This window comes from Podarcis pityusensis (genome assembly GCF_964106645.2).
Source record: "Podarcis pityusensis genome assembly, chromosome: 2".
Classification (NCBI taxonomy): domain Eukaryota; kingdom Metazoa; phylum Chordata; class Lepidosauria; order Squamata; family Lacertidae; genus Podarcis; species Podarcis pityusensis.
The window spans coordinates 8,764,086-8,782,538 of NC_138029.1; the positions used below are offsets into that span (position 1 = coordinate 8,764,086).

The 18,453-nt window shown below is 44.2% G+C and overlaps 1 protein-coding gene across 3 annotated transcripts in view; it reads right to left on the minus strand.

The window, feature by feature from the left end:
* Window positions 1-18,453, minus strand: part of SLC4A8 (solute carrier family 4 member 8) — a 68,474-nt gene that overhangs the window by 33,601 nt on the left and 16,420 nt on the right. For all 3 annotated transcript variants that reach the window (XR_013982673.1, XM_080994445.1, XM_080994446.1), the window contains exons 5-8: window positions 16,813-16,973; window positions 5,717-5,902; window positions 2,764-2,852; window positions 1,233-1,390 (exon numbers count right to left, since the gene is read on the minus strand). Coding sequence is in view for 2 of the 3 variants with exons in the window: in XM_080994445.1 (XP_080850571.1) it covers window positions 1,233-1,390; window positions 2,764-2,852; window positions 5,717-5,902; window positions 16,813-16,973 (594 nt within the window). In the remaining variant the exon portion in view is untranslated. The remainder of the gene's footprint in view (window positions 1-1,232; window positions 1,391-2,763; window positions 2,853-5,716; window positions 5,903-16,812; window positions 16,974-18,453) is intronic.

Sequence of the window (18,453 nt, forward strand, 5' to 3'; positions counted from 1 at the left end):
TTTCAATGGCGGCAGCATGAAACATATCAAGTGTGAACAGAAGGGAAGGAACATTCTGGATTTCCCTACTCACTAGCCTAGAGGTTCCTCAATTATTAATCTGGGTCGGTTCCCCAGAGGAAGACCATCTCCACACTTTATGCAGCAAATGTTATATCCTGGAGTAAATATAGAGCATTATCAATATACATCTTCAAGTACAAGCTCCCAAGACTTCTGGTTTCCAAATATATCATAACGGTACAAAACATAAATGCTTGCTTTATATAGGTTTTCTGCTGTGTAGAAATGCTTGCTTTCTACTCTCTTTTGGGGGGTTTTGAGGTTTTGTTCAATCAGCAAGTTTCAATTATCCTAATTTGAAGAAAAGCAGGGGGGAAATGACTGGCAATTTTGCCTCAAAGTGTGGAAAGGCAGATATCATTTAAGAAACTTGGTCAGTCCCTCAATCAGAAATTTGGAGCCTTTCTCCCATAATAAAGGGGTTATTAATATCAATGCCTGCCCTCAAATGACAGTCTGCCTCCCCCCCCCCCAGACAAATAATAATAATTAAGCACAATATTCCAAATTCTGCAAAAATAAAAATGCAAATGACAGCTGGGCAAATTACAGGCATGTATACAAGTTCTCATTATCACAAATAGTTGTTGTTGTTGTTGTTAAGCCTACAACACCAACAAATGTGAAAGAGTGTGCAATCCTGTGCATATTTACTCAGGTCTAAGTCCCACAAAGGTCCGTATAGTAAAAGCTATGGTTTTCCCAGCAGTGATGTATGGAAGTGAGAGCTGGACCATAAAGAAGGCTGATCGCCAAAGAATTGATGCTTTTGAATTATGGTGCTGGAGGAGACTCTTGAGAGTCCCAAGGACTGCAAGAAGATCAAACCTATCCATTCTGAAGGAAATCAGCCCTGAGTGCTCACTGGAAGGACAGATCGTGAAGCTGAGGCTCCAGTACTTTGGCCACCTCATAAGAAGAGAAGACTCCCTGGAAAACACCCTGATGTTGGGAAAGATGGAGGGCACAAGGAGAAGGGGACGACAGAGGATGAGATGGTTAGACAGTGTTCTCGAAGCTACCAGCATGAATTTGACCCAACTGCGGGAGGCAGTGGAAGACAGGAGTGCCTGGCATGCGCTGGTCCATGGGGTCACGAAGAATCGGACACGACTAAACGACTAAACAACAACAACAACCAACAAAACAACAGTAACAACAACTCTTACCTGGTAGGAAGAGGAATTTCAGTCATGCCTGGGAGAAGAACGGCTGGTGATAAGCGCACAAAGGCAATAACCGGTCGAGAAAGAAAATCCAGCTCTCCCACAAGAACATTTGAGGCTTCTGCTCCAGTGGGAATCTTCTTCATAAAATGAAGCTCTGCCTAATTCCAAAAAACAGGGCATAATTTCTAGGGCTGAGATACAATTTGACCAGCATTTTCGCCCACCCAGACAAGGCACTCCTCCTTTTCACGCAAAACAAACCCCTGTGTTGCAATAAGAACCAAACACAACAATACAAACACAACATGCAGGCTAATAGTTAGTAGAGAATATATAACAGAATAATGATATCATTCAAATTATAGGAATAACAGAAGACGTCTCAAAAGTTTCAAAAGTAAAGTCTATCAATACGTCTTCTGTTGAAACTTTTGAAAGACTATTGTGAGACTGTCCTTAGACATCTGTTTTGAACACACGGCTTGACAGTCCTCGCTACCACTCTGTTATATTGTATATATGAACTTTGATTGGCTTATTCCACCTTTTCATACATAATTTTGGGGATACTCCCTCTTCACTGACTTTGACTTTTTTCTTTTTTACAGGGTAACAAGGGATCAGATAAGCCATCAAGACTTTACATCAAATGTATTCATTAAAAAACAAACAAACAATTGCACCTTCATAATAAATATTCCTGTTACAGGAAACCAGAGATCTGCCTGCTTTTACCTAACTGACCGTTCCACACTGGTCAATTGATCAAGAACAGCAAATTGAGAGGGCAGAGATATTTCTTGCAAGGAAAACCTGAGTCCACTTGTCATAGTAAAACAGGGGCAGAAAGGACAATTGCAGGGAAGAACTGGCAAGCAGTGAGGAATCATCAACCCTTCTCTCACCTACTGTCTCTCCCGTGAAAATGCCCACGCCATAAGTGTACGGCTGCGCATTCACCATACATTTAAAACACTATGGACCAGGACTATGTGTCAATAATCTAGCAAGAGACAGTCTATAATGGCCATCTGCTTCCAGGCAGCAATTTGCTTTTACAGCTCTACTCTACATACCTCTACAGCAGGCATGGCCAAACGTGGCCCTCCAGATGTTTTGGGACTACAACTCCTATCATCCCTAGCTAACAGGACCAGTGGTCAGGGATGATGGGAACTGTAGTCTCAAAACATCTGGAGGGCCAAGTTTGGCAATGCCTGCACTACAGCAATATACGGTATTGCTTTATTATATATAATACAAAATAAAAGTTCTACTATGATAAATAAAAAATATAAAAATCTGCTGTGTACTCTTTGAAACTGTTTTGCATATCCCTAGGGGTACACGTTATCACACTGCTCTCTTTAAAAAAAAATAAAATTCTTCTGCAATCCAAACAACACAATTTTATTGTTTTAATTTTGAACTGAATCTTATTGGGGGATTCATGTATCTTATTAGCAACATAAGTAAACCGAGAGTCAAGCAACAGTGTTTAAGTTGAATAGACGAGCAAAGAAGATTGCACCTTAGTTAAGTCTGTTGGGGTGATATCATGGATTATTCCATTCTTAGCGTCCAAGCCTGGAGGAGGTGGGGCACTTGGTGAGCTCACTCCTAGGAAGAAATGAAGAGAAATAATTCTAGATGAAATTGTATGTTAATGCTTAGTTTCAGAATATCACCGTCTGTAGATACATTTTCACCAAGTGCACATTTATATGCATGAAATCTCTCTCTCTCTCTCTCTCTCTCACACACACACACACACACTCACATACTTTTCTCAGCAAAAATTACATGAAGCATTTGTTTTCACCCACATATCCAATTTTATGTGGATGGTGCGTCTTCATTAAGAGTATTGCTACTCCGGAAAAAAATGAAGGGTATCTTTTTATAACGCTACAGTTGCAGCAAGAGTTCTTATTGCTGCAAAATGGAAGAGTGATGAAATCCCCTCTATTCATGAATGGACTCAAAAATTGACAGAATATGCGGAGTTAGATAGTCTATCGGGGGGAAAAAAGAACAAACCAAAACAGGAATTTGTCTCAAAATGGGAGGTTTTTAAAGTATAGTTGAAAAATAATTACAGCAGTTTAAACTCTGTCACAGCATTCGAATAATTTCAGTAGTAGCTTTAAGAAAGACGTGAGACCTAAGACAAATTAAGGATTAGTTAAATTATGATAAAAATGTGTATTGGCAGCAAGTAATATATAATTGAAGTAAGGAATAGACAGGAGGTCGGGCCTATAGTTCAAAGACCAAATCTTGCTTTATGGTTTTGTAAATAATTTTGTGTTCATTATTATTTTCATTTGTATTTTTGCTTTTCTTCCTTTTTTTCCTCGGTGTATCAACAAAAAAGGAATTAAAAAAAATAAATTTTAAAAAGGAGTACAGTGGTACCTCAGGTTAAGTACTTAATTCGTTCCGTAGGTCCGTTCTTAACCTGAAACTGTTCTTAACCTGAAGCACCACTTTAGCTAATGGGGCCTCCTGCTGCTGCTGCGCCGCCGGAGCCCGATTTCTGTTCTCATCCTGAAGCAAAGTTCTTAACCTGAAGCACTATTTCTGGGTTAGCGGAGTCTGTAACCTGAAGCGTATGTAACCTGAGGTACCACTGTATTGCTACTGTAATTACAATTATACTAAACCACCACCTTGATGCGATTTACCCACAAAGTGGATAAAAACAGTTAAAAACACAAGAACAGTAAACACATTTTACTGAACAGTAAACACAAGACCAAAACAAGACCAAAACTATAGCAAGTAAACACTTGTGGGAAAGACCCATTTATCCACTCGGGGTGGCAAAAATGTTTTCGTCTATTTCCATGAAGCACAGAACAGGGGCAGCCACACCGGAGTGGGCTTCTGAGTCCTCTGGCATTTGCAGGAGATGCTCTCCAGCAGACCACAGATATCGACTGGGTGTATAAGGCAAGTTAGTGCCAACACCAGTTTGGACAACAATCCCACCAACCCAACGTACATAAGGAAACAAGTGCACATAGCTCCTTCCTTGCCACTTTGTATGCTGTCCCCTTCTCTGCCTGAACACTTGGAACAGATCTTCTGATTTAATCCCGCTCTCGTGCAAATCAGAAGGCTGATTTTCATTTACACAATTTGCACACAATATGCAGGATTACCGTATTTTTCGCGCCATAAGATGCACCTGACCATAAGACGCACCTAGTTTTTAGAGGGGGAATGCAAGGGGAAAAAATCTTTAAAGGGAGCGCTGAGCAGAGCCTGTCTGCATCCCAGGCTCTGCTCAGCGCTCCCTTTCACGAGCCGCGTGGAGCGTGTGCGCGGCGCTTGCGGGCCTTTCCGCGAGGAGGGAGAAGGGCAGCCCATCACTGACAGGCTGCCCTTCTCCCTCTTCGGGGAAAAGCCCCCAAGAGCTGCACACACGCTCCGCGCGGCTCTTTAAAGGAAGCACAGCTCTTGGGGGCTTTTCCAGGAGGTGGGGGAAGGGACTGAGGGGCTAAGCCAGAAGCTAGAACAGCAAGAGGGAGCACTGCGCAGCGATCCCTCTTGCTGTACTGGCTTCTGGGATAGCCGCACAGCCTGCATTCACTCCATAAGACGCACACACCTTTCCCCTTACTTTTTAGGAGGGAAAAAGTGTGTCTTATAGAGCGAAAAATACGGTAGATCAGATGACCAGTCTCTGCATTTTCAAGCAACGACAGCAGAGGCAACGCAGGAGAGTTGTATGCACTCACTTCTGCTCCATGTGCTAGGTTAAGTTGGGGACAGGGGGTGGTGAGTATTGCCCAAATGAGCCAATGACCTCCCTAGTGCCCTTTAATATTAGAACCCAGGTAGTGCTGGTGGGTAGGGACACGGGTAGCACTGTGGTGTAAACCACAGAGCCTAGGACTTGCCGATCAGAAGGTCAGCGGTTCAAATCCCCATGATGGGGTGAGCTCCTGTTGCTCGGTCCCTGCCCCTGCCAACCTAGCAGTTCGAAAGCACGTCAAAGTGCAAGTAGATGAATAGGTACCGCTCCAGTGGGAAGGTAAATGCCGTAAATGTGCTGCACTGGTTTTGCCAGAAGTGGCTTAGTCATGCTGGCCACATGACCCGGAAAAACTGTCTGCAGACAAACACCAGCTCCCTCGGCCAGTAAAGCGGGATGAGCACCGCAACCCCAGAGTCGTTCGCAACTGGACTTAACTGTCAGGGGTCCTTTACCTTTTTAGTGCTGGAGGACAAATTAGCCAGAATAAGGGTCGCAGAGTAGCACCTGAAGGCAAACAAGCGCACCAACTTGCTAAAGCTAAGCAGGTCTATGTCGGGATGCGAGACCTCCTGGGAACCATGTGTATGTTGCCCTGGACTCCATAACAGAACAAAGGTGGCACTGAGAAGACTGGCTGGATGCTAGGGAGGCATGATAGGAGATGAACAGGTTATTGTGCTAATTCAACCAGACCGTACAGACCTCCAGGGACTCTCACCTGCTTTATCTGTCGAGGGAGGTTCAGTTTTTTTCTGGGAGACATCAGCTAAAGAGCGGACAATTGGGAGGATGTTTTTCTTCTTTCCATTCTGATGGTGATGACTCCTCAAAAGGGCTTCCCAGATTTTTTTACGGGTTTTCTTATCAATCTCCTCAGAAGGTTCATATTGATCCAGAACCATGTCTGAAAGGGAGAAACTCCAAGTCATTAACATTTTAAGCACCATTCATTTATTGCAATTCATAAAATTCATAAACCACTTGATTGCTTTATATATATACTCTCTCTCTCTCTCTCTATATATATATATACACATAAAACCTCAAAGAAGTTCAACAAAGACAATAAACAATAAAATCCGCAGTGAAAACAGTTATAAACATCAATTGAAAATATTTTTTTTTGATGGCAGTCAAATAAATACAGATTAAAGCATACATCGACATTGTCCAGGTCTGGGTAGGCTTGTCTAAAGAAAAATGTTTTTAGCAGGTGCCCCAAAGAGTGCAGTGAAGGTACCTGCCTAGTGTCAATAGGAAGGAGTTTCAGAGTGTAGATACTGCCACATTTAAAGACTGGTTTCTTACAAATGCCAGTTCCACAGACTGAAGTGGCTGAGTGGTCATATATGAGTTAAGGCAATCTTGTGCGTAAACTGGTTCCAAGTGGTTAAGGTTATTAGTGGTTATTTACTAATAATAACACCTTAAATTTGGTCCAGTAGCAAATTGGCAACCAATGCAGACCTCTCAGCACAGGTCTGACAAGGTCTCACTCCTGTCACCAATGGTGCCACAGCATTTTGCACTAACTGCAGCTTCCAGATCAAGCACAAGGGAAGCCCCACATACAGCGCGTTTGTCAGGGAATGGTCTGGATCTGAAGATTGAGGAATGCAGTCGCAGGCAGATCAGCTCCTCTCAGAAGAGGAGGGGGAATATTCGGGGGGGGCTCACCTCTAGTATTTTCAGAAGCAGAGAGAGAGGCAGACACAGAAGCTAAACATATTAAGGAGGAGTAAGCCAGCTACACGGGTGGTGCTGTGGTGTAAACCACAGAGCCTAGGGCTTGCCGATCAGAAGGTCGGTGGTTTGAATCCCTGCGACAGGATGAGCTCCCATTGCTCAGTCCCAGCTCCTGCCAACCTAGCAGTTTGAAAGCACGTCAAATGCAAGTAGATAAATAGGTACCATTCCGGTGGGAAGGTAAACAGCGTTTCCGTGCGCTGCTCTGGTTTTGCCAGAAGCAGCTTAGTCATGCTGGCCACATGACCCGGAAAAACTGTCTGCGGACAAATGCCGGCTCCCTCGGCCAGTAAAGCGAGATAAGCGTGCAACCCCAGAGTCGTCCGCGACTGGACTTAACTATCAGGGGTCCTTTACCTTTACCTTTTTACCCAGCTACGAGATAATGCTAAGAGATCCAGAAGGGAGGGGGCAGCTGGAAGACACATCAACTGAGAGTGGGGGAGAACCACCCTCCCCATGGACTCTGAGGTCTGAACATATCAGAGAACAAAGGAGGCAAAGAGGGGGAGGAACTTCCCATTGGCACCCCCTTGTTGAGGAGGTCAGAAGGAGGATTCAGAGTAGGCAACTGATCTCCTTGCGGAGGGTTCTCTGTTTGTGCTTGCAACATGATGCTGTAATAAAAGGACTATAAACCTATCAACTGCTCGTTAATTCTTATCTGTGAGCTACCGAAGGGAGAGGGGAACTCTCACGCTTGACAGCATTGCAGTAATCCAGTCTTGAATTAACCCATGTATGAACTACTGTGGCCAAGCTTTCTTGGTCCAGGAATGGTCACAGCTGTCAGACCAGTTGCGAGAGCCAATGAGAGCTTTCCTTCCAACAGCAGCTCGGGAGGACCAAATTTTCTCAGGATTGCAAAAATGGAGAAGAGGCTTGGACTCTCCCATCAGCTGCGATCCCAGTACAGTAAGTCCTCCACTTACATGCATTTAACTTGTGCACATTCAGCTTTATGTGTGTAGCAAAAAAAATAATTCATTTAAAAGGGAGTGAAAAGGAGGAGAGCTGGACCATAAAGAAGGCTGATCGCCGAAGAATTGATGCTTTTGAATTATGGTGCTGGAGGAGACTCTTGAGAGTTCCATGGACTGCAAGAAGATCAAACGTATCCATTCTTAAGGAAATCAGCCCTGAGTGCTCACTGGAAGGACAGATCGTGAAGCTGAGGCTCCAATACTTTGGCCACCTCATGAGAAGAGAAGACTCCCTGGAAAAGACCCTGATGTTGGGAAAGATGGAGGGCACAAGGAGAAGGGGACGACAGAGGATGAGATGGTTGGATGGTGTTCTTGAAGCTACCAGCATGAGTTTGATCAAACTGCGGGAGGCAGTGGAGGACAGAAGTGCCTGGCGTGCTCTGGTCCATGGGGTCACGAAGAGTTGGACACGACTAAACGACTAAACGACGACGAAAAGGAGGTGGGGTTCTGGGGAGGGGATCCTGCCTGCCGTTGAACCCAATGGATTTTGACTATACATAATTTTGGCTTTAGGCATGATCCCCAGAATGAAACCCAGAGTAAATTGAGGGCTTACCACAATTTTCAATGTACACACACAGCAGCTGCTACTGGCATCTTTTAATGCAACAGTAAAATTAATATAACATCTAGCTTGGCCCTTAGTAGTGAAAGAATGTCAAAAATGCCCTTACCGGATCACACCCAGTTCCACTGGGTTTGTCTCACTGTTTTTAAGTGGAGCCAGATATATGTGGGAAGCTCACAAGCAAGCCATTCCTCTTCTCTGTCCCCAGCATGTGTTATGCAGAGAGAAACTGCCTCTAAACATGGAGGTTCCCTTTAGCTATCATGACTAATGGCCAACAGCAACCCTACTCTCCAAGAATTTGTCCAGACCTTTTCAAAAACGCATCTAAACCATTGAAGAATGGAGGATGAAGTTAATGAACTATGCAGAATTAGACAAACTAACAGGAAGGATCCGAAACCGGCAGGACCAGAAATTTACCAAAGACTGGAGTAAATTTACGAATTAATTGAAAAGTATTTGTGATGGCCAGACGACGTTTGTAGGTTTGCAAGAAGTTCTGTGAGGAGTAATATTGGAAGTATTGTAAAAATGGAGAAGGGGAGATGTTATGTTAAGAGATGTAAAGACAATACAAAGTTAAGAAATGCATAAGAAATGGTTAAGACGGGGGATCATCAGAGGTGTTGATGGAAGTCCAATAAGATTGTATTTGTAATAAATTGTGCGGTACGTTTTATAATTTGAATATTAAAATTAATAAAAATGTATTTTTAAAAAACCCATCTAAACCAAGAAAGGAAAATAACTATTGGTGGCCTTAGTGCCAGCATGGAAAGCAAAATACAACCAGAGGAATGACAAGATGGAACTGACAGGAGACGAAGGAATGTTGTGTGAGAGTAGGGGATGGGTGGGGTTGTGTGCAATTTTCATGAGATTTTTAAGTGTAAGAAAAGAAAGCATACCATGTGCAGCCTTATGTTCATAGACCACTGCTCTACTGAACCCAGGACCACCTAGCGACACTGAATAGAGGAGCTCTCCATGGTCCTGAACAGAGACCTTTCTTAGCCCTGACTTCCAGTGTTTCCTACATCAGAGGTACGGAATATGTGGCCCACCATTCATTGTTGAACTCCCAACTCCCAATTAGTCTCAGCCAGGAATTATGGGAGTTGAAGGTTCTTTACTCTTTGTAGAGATGACAGGGAGTCAACCCAAGACCAGTGAGCTACCACTGAGCTACAGGAACAACTTGTAAGGGGACTTGAGGGGAAAGGCTATGGCACAATGACAGAACATCTGGTTTCCATGCAGAAGGTCCCAGGTTCAACCCCCACCATCCCCAGGCAGAGTTTGGGAGAGACCCCTGTCAGAAACCCCAGAGGGCCTGTGGTCCTTTGTGGTCCTGTGGTCCTTTGCCTGCAGGATCCTTTGTTCCTGAGTTAGAACAGACTGGTAGTAATCATGTTGTAGGTGCTTAAGGATGTGAGAGCTCCAGACTGTGGGGAGTGGCACCCATTCTTACCATCCAGTCATCAGGTTAGTTCAGCACTGATGCTCTCTACCCTGAATTTCCTGGAGAATAACAACAAATTGCCTTAATTCATGGCCTATGACAGTCTCTGTGCTTTAACAGCTATTGTGTAGGATATCCATTTCCACCCTCCAAGTGTAGCAGGCATGTAATCTTTTCCCCAATAATGCTGAAGATAAAACAGTGAAAATATAACATAGCATGTGGTGGACTTGCTCCAAGATTAAAGCCTTTTGGGATACTATATATAATGAATCGAAAAAGGTATTTAAGTATAATTTCAGTAAAAAAACCAGGGGCTTTCCTGTTGGGGCTAATTGAGGAAATTCAAGTGAAAGATGTAAATTTGTTCATGTATGCAACAACGGCCGCAAGAATACTCCTGGCCCAGAAATGGAAGCAACAAGAACTCCCCACATTGGAAGATTGGCAAGTAAAAATGGTCGAATATGTGGAGCTGGTGAAGCTGATGGGGAAGATTCGAAATCGCCGTGTTGATTTGTTTCAAAAGAACTGGGGCAAATTTGTACTCTATATGAAAGAAAGTTGTAAACAGTTGAATACGTTTGTAGGTTTAAGTTGAAATGTTTGGTAATGGGAAATTAAGGAGCTGATTTACTTATAAGGAGGTGATTTTTTAAAGATTGATTTAAGGTAAAAAAGTGAATTTGGGAATGTGGAGAAATCGGTAATGAGATATGGAAGTCCGTTAGAGGGAAGGAAGGCGGTCGATGCTTTATTTAAGCAATGTTTTAAGTCATGAATTATTATTATTATTATTATTATTATTATTATTTTCTCTAATTCTTTGATACTGAAATGTAATAAAATATGAAAAACTTAATAAAAATTAATAAAAATTAAACAATAAACATAGCTCAGTGGCTTCCATGTTCAATCCCTGGCAGCTTCAGGTAAGGCGAGCAAAGACTCCTGCCTAAAACCCTGGACAGCTGCTGCCAGTCAGTGCAGACAATACTGAGCTAAATGGGCCCATGGTTTGATTCTGTGTTCCTATGTGCCAGAGAAACAACCCTCGAACACAAGCTATTCCTCTTCTCTATAAACAGTCTAAGTCCTTGGCTCTCTAAAACATATACCATATTTTTCGCTCTATAGGAAGCACTTCTTCCCCTCCAAAAATGAAGGGGAAATGTGTGTGCGTCCTATGGAGCGAATGCAGGCTTTCGCTGAAGCCTGGAGAGCGAGAGGAGTTCCCACCAGGCTCAGAAGGCTTGCGGATAACTGCCTGTTCTGGGGGCTGGGGTCGGGGGAAGCTCGGGCTTCCCCTGTCCCAGCCCCACGGCTACAAGCCCCGGGAGTGGCGGTGAGGTTGCTTGGGCTTCCCCCGTCCCAGCCCCACGGCTACAAGCCCCAGGAACGGCGGTGAGGTTGCGCGCAATCTCGCCGCCGCTCCTGGACCTGTTTTGGGAGCCCCGCAGCTAAAAACAAAGCTGCGCACAACTTCTCCCGGCTGGAGAGGTTGCGCGTGGCTAAAGAGGAAGCCAAGACAGCAATTTTTCTTTATTTCCCCCCCTAAAAACTAGGTGCGCCCTATGGTCCGGTGCGCCCTATGGAGCAAAAAATACGGTATATGCCAGATGTGAAGCCACAGAAGCCAAGTCCATGTGCAGGTTTGTGATGCAGAAGGCTGCAGTGTAGACAATCCCTCTTTGTCTCTGATGAGAAAGCAGGCGTTTTCCTTCAGTTAATAAGCTTTGCTGAAACGCTAAAGCACCGTCTAAATAATGCATCTGCAACCCCATTCAACATAATGCAGTTCGCTTCCACAATCTGAGTCAGTTTTATTTCTCTGCGCATCTAATCAAATAAAAAGCAATCTGCAGCACAATGCCTCATTGAAATATCTTGCGTAATTGACTGATATTGGTAAGCCTTGTGGGAAGGAAATGTGCTCAGAATTATCAGATACCAGAGGGCTTGAATGGAATCTTGTCAATCCAGAGCCCATTTCTACAAAGCTACTTTCCTGGAAGGAAAAAATTAAGAAAGCTCCATTAAGTTTTCCACTGACTCTTCCATTAAGACATGACTTTGGTTATCAGGCAAAAGAGCAACTGAAAACGAATGCTACAAAAATGTCTGAAGCAACTTTCTATTTTCCAGGCAGCCATGTAAGCTTGAAGTTCACAGAGTTCCAAAACGTGCAGATTTTAACAGCTCAGGGCAGTTTCTCCATCACTCACAAGTGTATGTACCGTATTTTTCGCCCTATAGGATGCACTTTTCCCCCTCCAAAAATGAAGGGGAAATGTGTGTGCGTCCTATGGGGCGAATGCAGGCTTTCGCTGAAGCCTGGAGAGCGAGAGGGGTCAGTGCGCACCGACCCCTCTCACTCTCCAGGCTCCAGGAAGCTATCCTCAAGCCTGGGGAGCCCGCGGGAGTTCCCACAGGGCTCCCTAGGCTTGCGGATAACAGCCTGCTGCCCGAAGCCCGGGGCGCATAGCGGAGTGCACCCCGGGCTTCGGGTAGCTCTCCGCAAGCTGTGGGAGCCTGGCGGGAAGTTGCGCCGGGCTCCCAGGGCTTGCGGATAGCAGCCTGTTCTGGGGGCTGGGGTCGGGGGAAGCTCGGGCTTCCCCCGCCCAAGCCCCTCGCCTGGGGGGGCGATTTTTCTTTATTCCCCCCCAAAAAAACTAGGTGCGCCCTATGGGCCAATGCACCCTATGGGGCGAAAAATACGGTACTTTCCTGCAGAGGATGACTAGAGTCTGTTACAACAAACAAAGATAGCATTTCCCACAGCAAACCTGGGCTTTGGCAATAATATCTTAATCAACTCCTTAATGGGCAAGTCTCACAAGGCTGTCAATGGTGTGAGTTCAGGTTTGATGGTGTTTTAAAAAAAATAAAAAGTCATCGTCATGAAAGCTAGCGAAACATTTGCATTTTAAAATATATATATATCATTTTTAGCACAGTTTAGTAGAAATACGTAGCATGCAATACACGCACACATATTTTTGCTGGAAAGTGCACTCCACTTGTAACAACCATGACAAAATCATGAAGAGCAATAACAATTTTCTCAGACTCAGCGGAAATCTTGAGGTTGCAAGCCAACCTGACCAGGGCCATGTAAAATATGTGAATTTAATGTGTCTAAAATGATATGTGGAGGTTTGCATTTGCAGAATATCTGTTTTACAGAGAACTGTAACAAGCGCAAATGGTGCACTAATGTTTCAATGTTATGTTAATTGATTACTTATCCCTGGGAGTCTGGATCTCTTTTGGAAGCTAAAAGCATATTGAATAAGTAGCTTGCTTTTCTGAATCTCTCTCTGTAACCAGAGAGAGAATACCGTATTTTTTCATCTATAAGACACCTCCATGTATAAGATCCCCCTGTTTTTCAGGGCTCAATTTTAAGAAAATGAGGGGAGTGGCCCAAAGTTGTTGACCTTCTCCCCCCCCCAACAGCTGCGGGCAGGAAACACTCCCTAGATCGTTTCCCGCACACAGCAGCATCGGGGGAAGTTGCGCTTCCACCAACCGGCTGGCAGGCAGATTCGCCGCTTCTCTTTTTAAAAAAAATAATAATATTTATTGATAATTTCAGGATTACAAGAAAAAGAAAAAATAAAAAACAACACTACAATACAAAAAAAAGAAAAAAAGAGAAAAGCACAAAATATAAAAACCAATACGACAATACAGCAAAAGAGAGTAAAAAAGAAGAAAAAAGAGGGGAAAAAACACAAATCCCAAATTGCATAACCATAATTTCCATTTGCTTGTTTCATTGACCTCCTCACACCTCCCTTTTCGTATTCTAGTTTAGTAATTATTTCAGCAAATTCTTTCCATCTTTCTCAATTTTTGTTATAAAATTTATCTTAACAATTTAACCTAATAATTAACTCAACAAATCCTTTCCATCTTTCCCCATATTCTGTTATTCAAATTACCTTAATTTATTTAACCTTATTTTACCCCTAAGTACCTTAAGACTTAAATCTTAGTTTTCAAATATACATAGCTCCTGATATCATTTCTGCTAGAGTCATATAGTTTCATTCCCACATTTTCCCTAATATTCATTAAGCTGATTCTAAAATAAAAAATTTCCATTATAAATTCTCTTCCAATCATCATCCAGCGTCTCTTCTTCCTGGTCTCGGGTCGTGTCAGTCCTTACTGTCCATTCCATCTAGTCCATCAACCTGGAAGCCTTATGTCCGAGGCCCTTAAGTCTCTTCCATGTCCCTTCTGCAATTCTTCTTCATCTTGTTTGTGCTTGCCCTTTTCCTTGTCTTTTGTTGGTCTCTGTCTTAGTTTCTTTCCTTTCTCACTGAGGAGTAGGTCTCTGGGGGATTCCAACCCAAAATTGTCTCCATCACCCTTCATCCAGCTCGCCCATTCCCCACAGTCCCACTCTCCACAGTCCTCAATATAATCCAAAATGTATTTAAAATCAAATTTGAAGATCTCTCCAAAGCTAGGAACCTCCTCATCTCCAGACTCCCCTTGGCCCACTCCAACTTCAATCTTCAATAACAGCGGCTTATGCTACTGTAGGGCCTCGGGTCTCTCCATTTGTACTATTTGAGGTGCAGCCGCATCCTCCTCCATTGTCATCTGCACTTGCCCAGTCAGTACAGATTCATAGGTTGGTTCCTGAATGATTTCTGTATCAATGTTCCCTGTTTGTCCACAGTTATTAACCACAACAGTCAAATCCATTTTCTCATTCATCAAGTCCATCTTCTCATGCATCTATTCCAGCAAAGCATTTGTCTTGCATAAAGCAAGCACCCAGTCTTCCTCCCAGCTCATCTTTGTTCAAGGTCAGAAAAGACTGTTCCCACGGTCTTAATCTCACAGATGTTGGGTCTCAAATATACTACAGCAACAATTTAGCAAGCTCCCTCTAGAGGAGACAATCTATTTGTATCCATTTTTTTTTTTTGAAGACAAAGGAAAGTTACATTCATTTTTCAGATATTTCAGATGTTTTTCAGGTATTTTGTTTCTTTAAAATGCAAAAGGCAACATTAGAATCAACTTGTTTCTCTTCATTAGCTATCTGTCAAAGTATTACGTTCACAGTCAATGAACCTCTCCAACAGTTTCTGTCTCTGACACCCCGTTCCCAGGTTAGAGACGGTGGAAACTTATCCTTCTTCACTCCCTCTTCTGCTAGGGTTAAACAGAGTCCCCCCCCCCCCTTTTCTCCTGCTTCCAAGGGGGGTTTCAGTGATTCTGAATGAAGGAAATTTAGTCTTTTTTGACAGCCTCCCGGCTTTAGCTTGCAAAATTTTTGCTTTAGTCTATATACAAAAAGCGGAAGGCGGACTTCCTGTTTGCACCTTCCCGCTTCAATACCAAATTAAACAATTTCTTGATCCAATTTTCCGTTTCTACTCACAGGTACTTGTTTTAAGTCCAATTGTCCACAGGAAAAAGTCAGCGCTCTCTGGCAATGGCTGTGCGGCTTCACTCCGTGAAAGTAGCAGTCAGTTCGTAGCACCGCGCTTCTCACCCCACTTCGCTCCGGAGCCCCTAGATGGGATTCCCCGCGAGTAGGGGGGCGCTTCTGGTGCCCTGTTGAACCCCACGTTCCCAGGCTTCCTCCGCCTGGGATTCCCACCTTCGCCGCGGCGGGAAGACCCAGTTTCCATGGAGCCCGTTCCTCCGGTCGGAGGAACTCCGCCATTCACCAATGGCGCTGACCCGGAAGTCCCATTTCGCCGCTTCTCTCCCCCCCCCCCCCCCATGCCACTATCCATGTATTGGACGACCCCATGATTTCTGAGTCAAAAAACCTCGTCTAATACACAGAAAAAGATGGTAGTTATTGGACTATACTAACAAGTAAGAACTGAAAGAAAACTGGACTGCATTGATAGTTGTTTAAGAGCAATGTGTTGATTGATATTTGAAATGATTCTTTGTAATAGGTTTAAAGACTGTTTGCAGTAAAACTTTGGAACTCCTTGTGGCGGAGAGTTTATTGATTCATATCACAAGGTCCAGATCAGGAAATTACACTCACGTAACTCTTAACTGGCCACACATATGGACTAGGGCTAAGTCAAAATCCACCCCTCCCATGATTTTACCATTCCTGCCTGGGGGTGTTTTGGCAAATTTTGGGGTGGGGAGCCAAATAGTTGCAATAGTTTCAGGTGAGTGGGACATGATGGCAACCGGTTCTTTCTTTCTCTCTGTACCCCCCTCCCTACCTCTCCAATCTCTGCTCTGACTGTCACCATTGGTGCATCTTGCATTTTTTTACCCAGAAAAAAAACCAGGAAAGAGAAAGTCTCTAGTTGACATGGCAATAACCCCCCTCCCCCAGAAACCATTCATACAATTTCATCACCCCACTCCAAAAATTATGCCCCCATTTCTGGAAGCCAAAATGGGGTGGTTTTAGCCCTTCTCTAATATGAATCTATAGGGACGCAGGTGGCGTTGTGGGTTAAACCACAGAGCCTAGGACTTGCTGATCAGAAGGTCAGTGGTTTGAATCCCCGCGACGGGGTGAGCTCCCGTTGCTCGGTCCCAGCTTCTGCCAACCTAGCAGTTCAAAAGCACGTCAAAGTGGAAGTAGATAAATAGGCACCGCTCCAGCAGGAAGGTAAACGGTGTTTCTGTGCACTGGTTCGCCAGAAGCAGCTTAGTCATGCTGGTCATATGACCCGGAAGCTGTATGCCGGCTCCCTCGGCCAGTAAAGCAAGATGAGCGCCACAACCCCAGAGTCGGCCACGACTGGACCTAATGGTCAGGGGTCCCTTTACCTTTAATATGAATGTATGAAGCTGCCTTTTACGCTTGGCCCATATACGGCTCAGAACTGCCTGCTTGACTGCTGACAGCCCTCCAGGGTCTCTGGCAAAAACATCCTTCTAATCTCCATCCCACTACTAAGAAAAGGTGCCGGGCAGTGAAATTGGGGTCTGCTGTATGCAAAGAAGGATGCCTTTTGGATTTTCTGCCCTGGGCTCCACTCCACCTTAAGCTGACTCTGTTCCTTTCCTTTTTAATCATCCTTAACGGGCACCTGCAATTTCTTCGATGGTGCTTGCGTTCATATCCAGAAGGACAATCCCATTGATGATGCAGCTCCTCAGCTCAAAGATACTGTGCAATGAGAGGGTTGCAACGTAGGGTTTACTCCAACGCTCTCCTCCATCTTCCACATCTTCTTCAAACTTCACCCACCTGCAAGTGATGGACACCAACACAATCCAAATCAATAGGAACAGCTTTTTTAAAAACAAAAAACCTTGACCCTGGTGCTGACTACCAATGTGCAAATTTGTTTTATTACATTTATATCCTTTCCCAGAACCCAAGGTGGAGGCAGTCTCTTACCCAATCACTAGACCTGCTTAGCTTCAGCAAGGTGGTGGCCTCAAGGGCCTTTTTATTTTTATTTTAAGTATTTCTACACCACCTTCCACTTGTTACCCATAATCCTTTAATTTGTGATGCCAATGACTGAACATGGGAGCTTCTGCAAGCACTGCTTGTACTCTGCCTATAAATTATTGCCCCTGCCCAAACCCAAGTATGGACACAGGTGGCACTGTGGGCTAAACCACAGAGCCTAGCACTTGCCAATCGGAAGGTTGGCAGTTCGAATCCCCACAATGGGATGAGCTCCTGTTGTTCGGTCCCTGCTCCTGCCAACCTAGCAGTTCGAAAGCACGTCAAAGTGCAAGTAGATAAATAGGTACCGCTCCAGCAGGAAGGTAAACGGCATTTCCATGCGCTGCTCTGGTTCGCCAGAAGTGGCTTAGTCATGCTGGCCACATGACCCGGAAGCTGTCTGTGGACAAATGCCGGCTCCCTCGGCCAATAAAGCGAGATGAGCGCACCACCCCAGAGTCATTCGCAACTGGACCTAACGGTCAGGGGTACTTTTACCTTTACCTAAAGCCAAGTATTCTCAAAATATGAGAAGTATCTTTCAAGGAAAGTACAATCAGCTGCTATGGGAAGCTGTCAGTAGAACATAAATGAGGCAATTTGTTTTCTTGTTTTCAGAGAGCACTGAGAGTCTTACATTTTGCCACTTCAGGGGGCTCAAAATAGCAGTTCCCTGCTTTGTAGTGGCTCTGAGAAACCAAGGCTTATGAAGCTGTGATCTGCCCAAATTACTAGAATGAATTCTCCCAGTGTTCACAAACAAACTGGTACAGAAGGAGTTACCAGTCACTTGCTTTGTTTATTTTGAAAATGAACACCTATGGAAACATCTGGAGCTACCAAGGCTGAATGTAGAAAACACTGGCTGGTAGCAACAACATGTCTTCTGCCAGTAGATGTCACCACTGGGCAAAGCAACAGTGAATGTGCTTTGGTTTGTGTGAGCTTGGCAGGTACATTAGCACATGTATTTTGAATAGGTTTGGAAGTACATTTAAGGCACTTATGAACTAGAGACGCAAAGTGGCATTTGGCAGCAACTTAGCAGCTCTTTGCTCAGCAGAAACAAAACAGCCCAGAGACTGGATTTCCTGGAATCCAGAAGGTCCTGCTGCAAAGCCTGGAAGCCTTCTCCAGTGTTGTTGGCTCAGCAGCCAATGATGAAAAGCCTCCTCAATTGGATTGATGTGATGGCACTACCATCTCATGCTGACTCAGGAAGCTTGTGTGCATGTTCAAAGAGGCCCATATATAACATTAGTAAAACCTC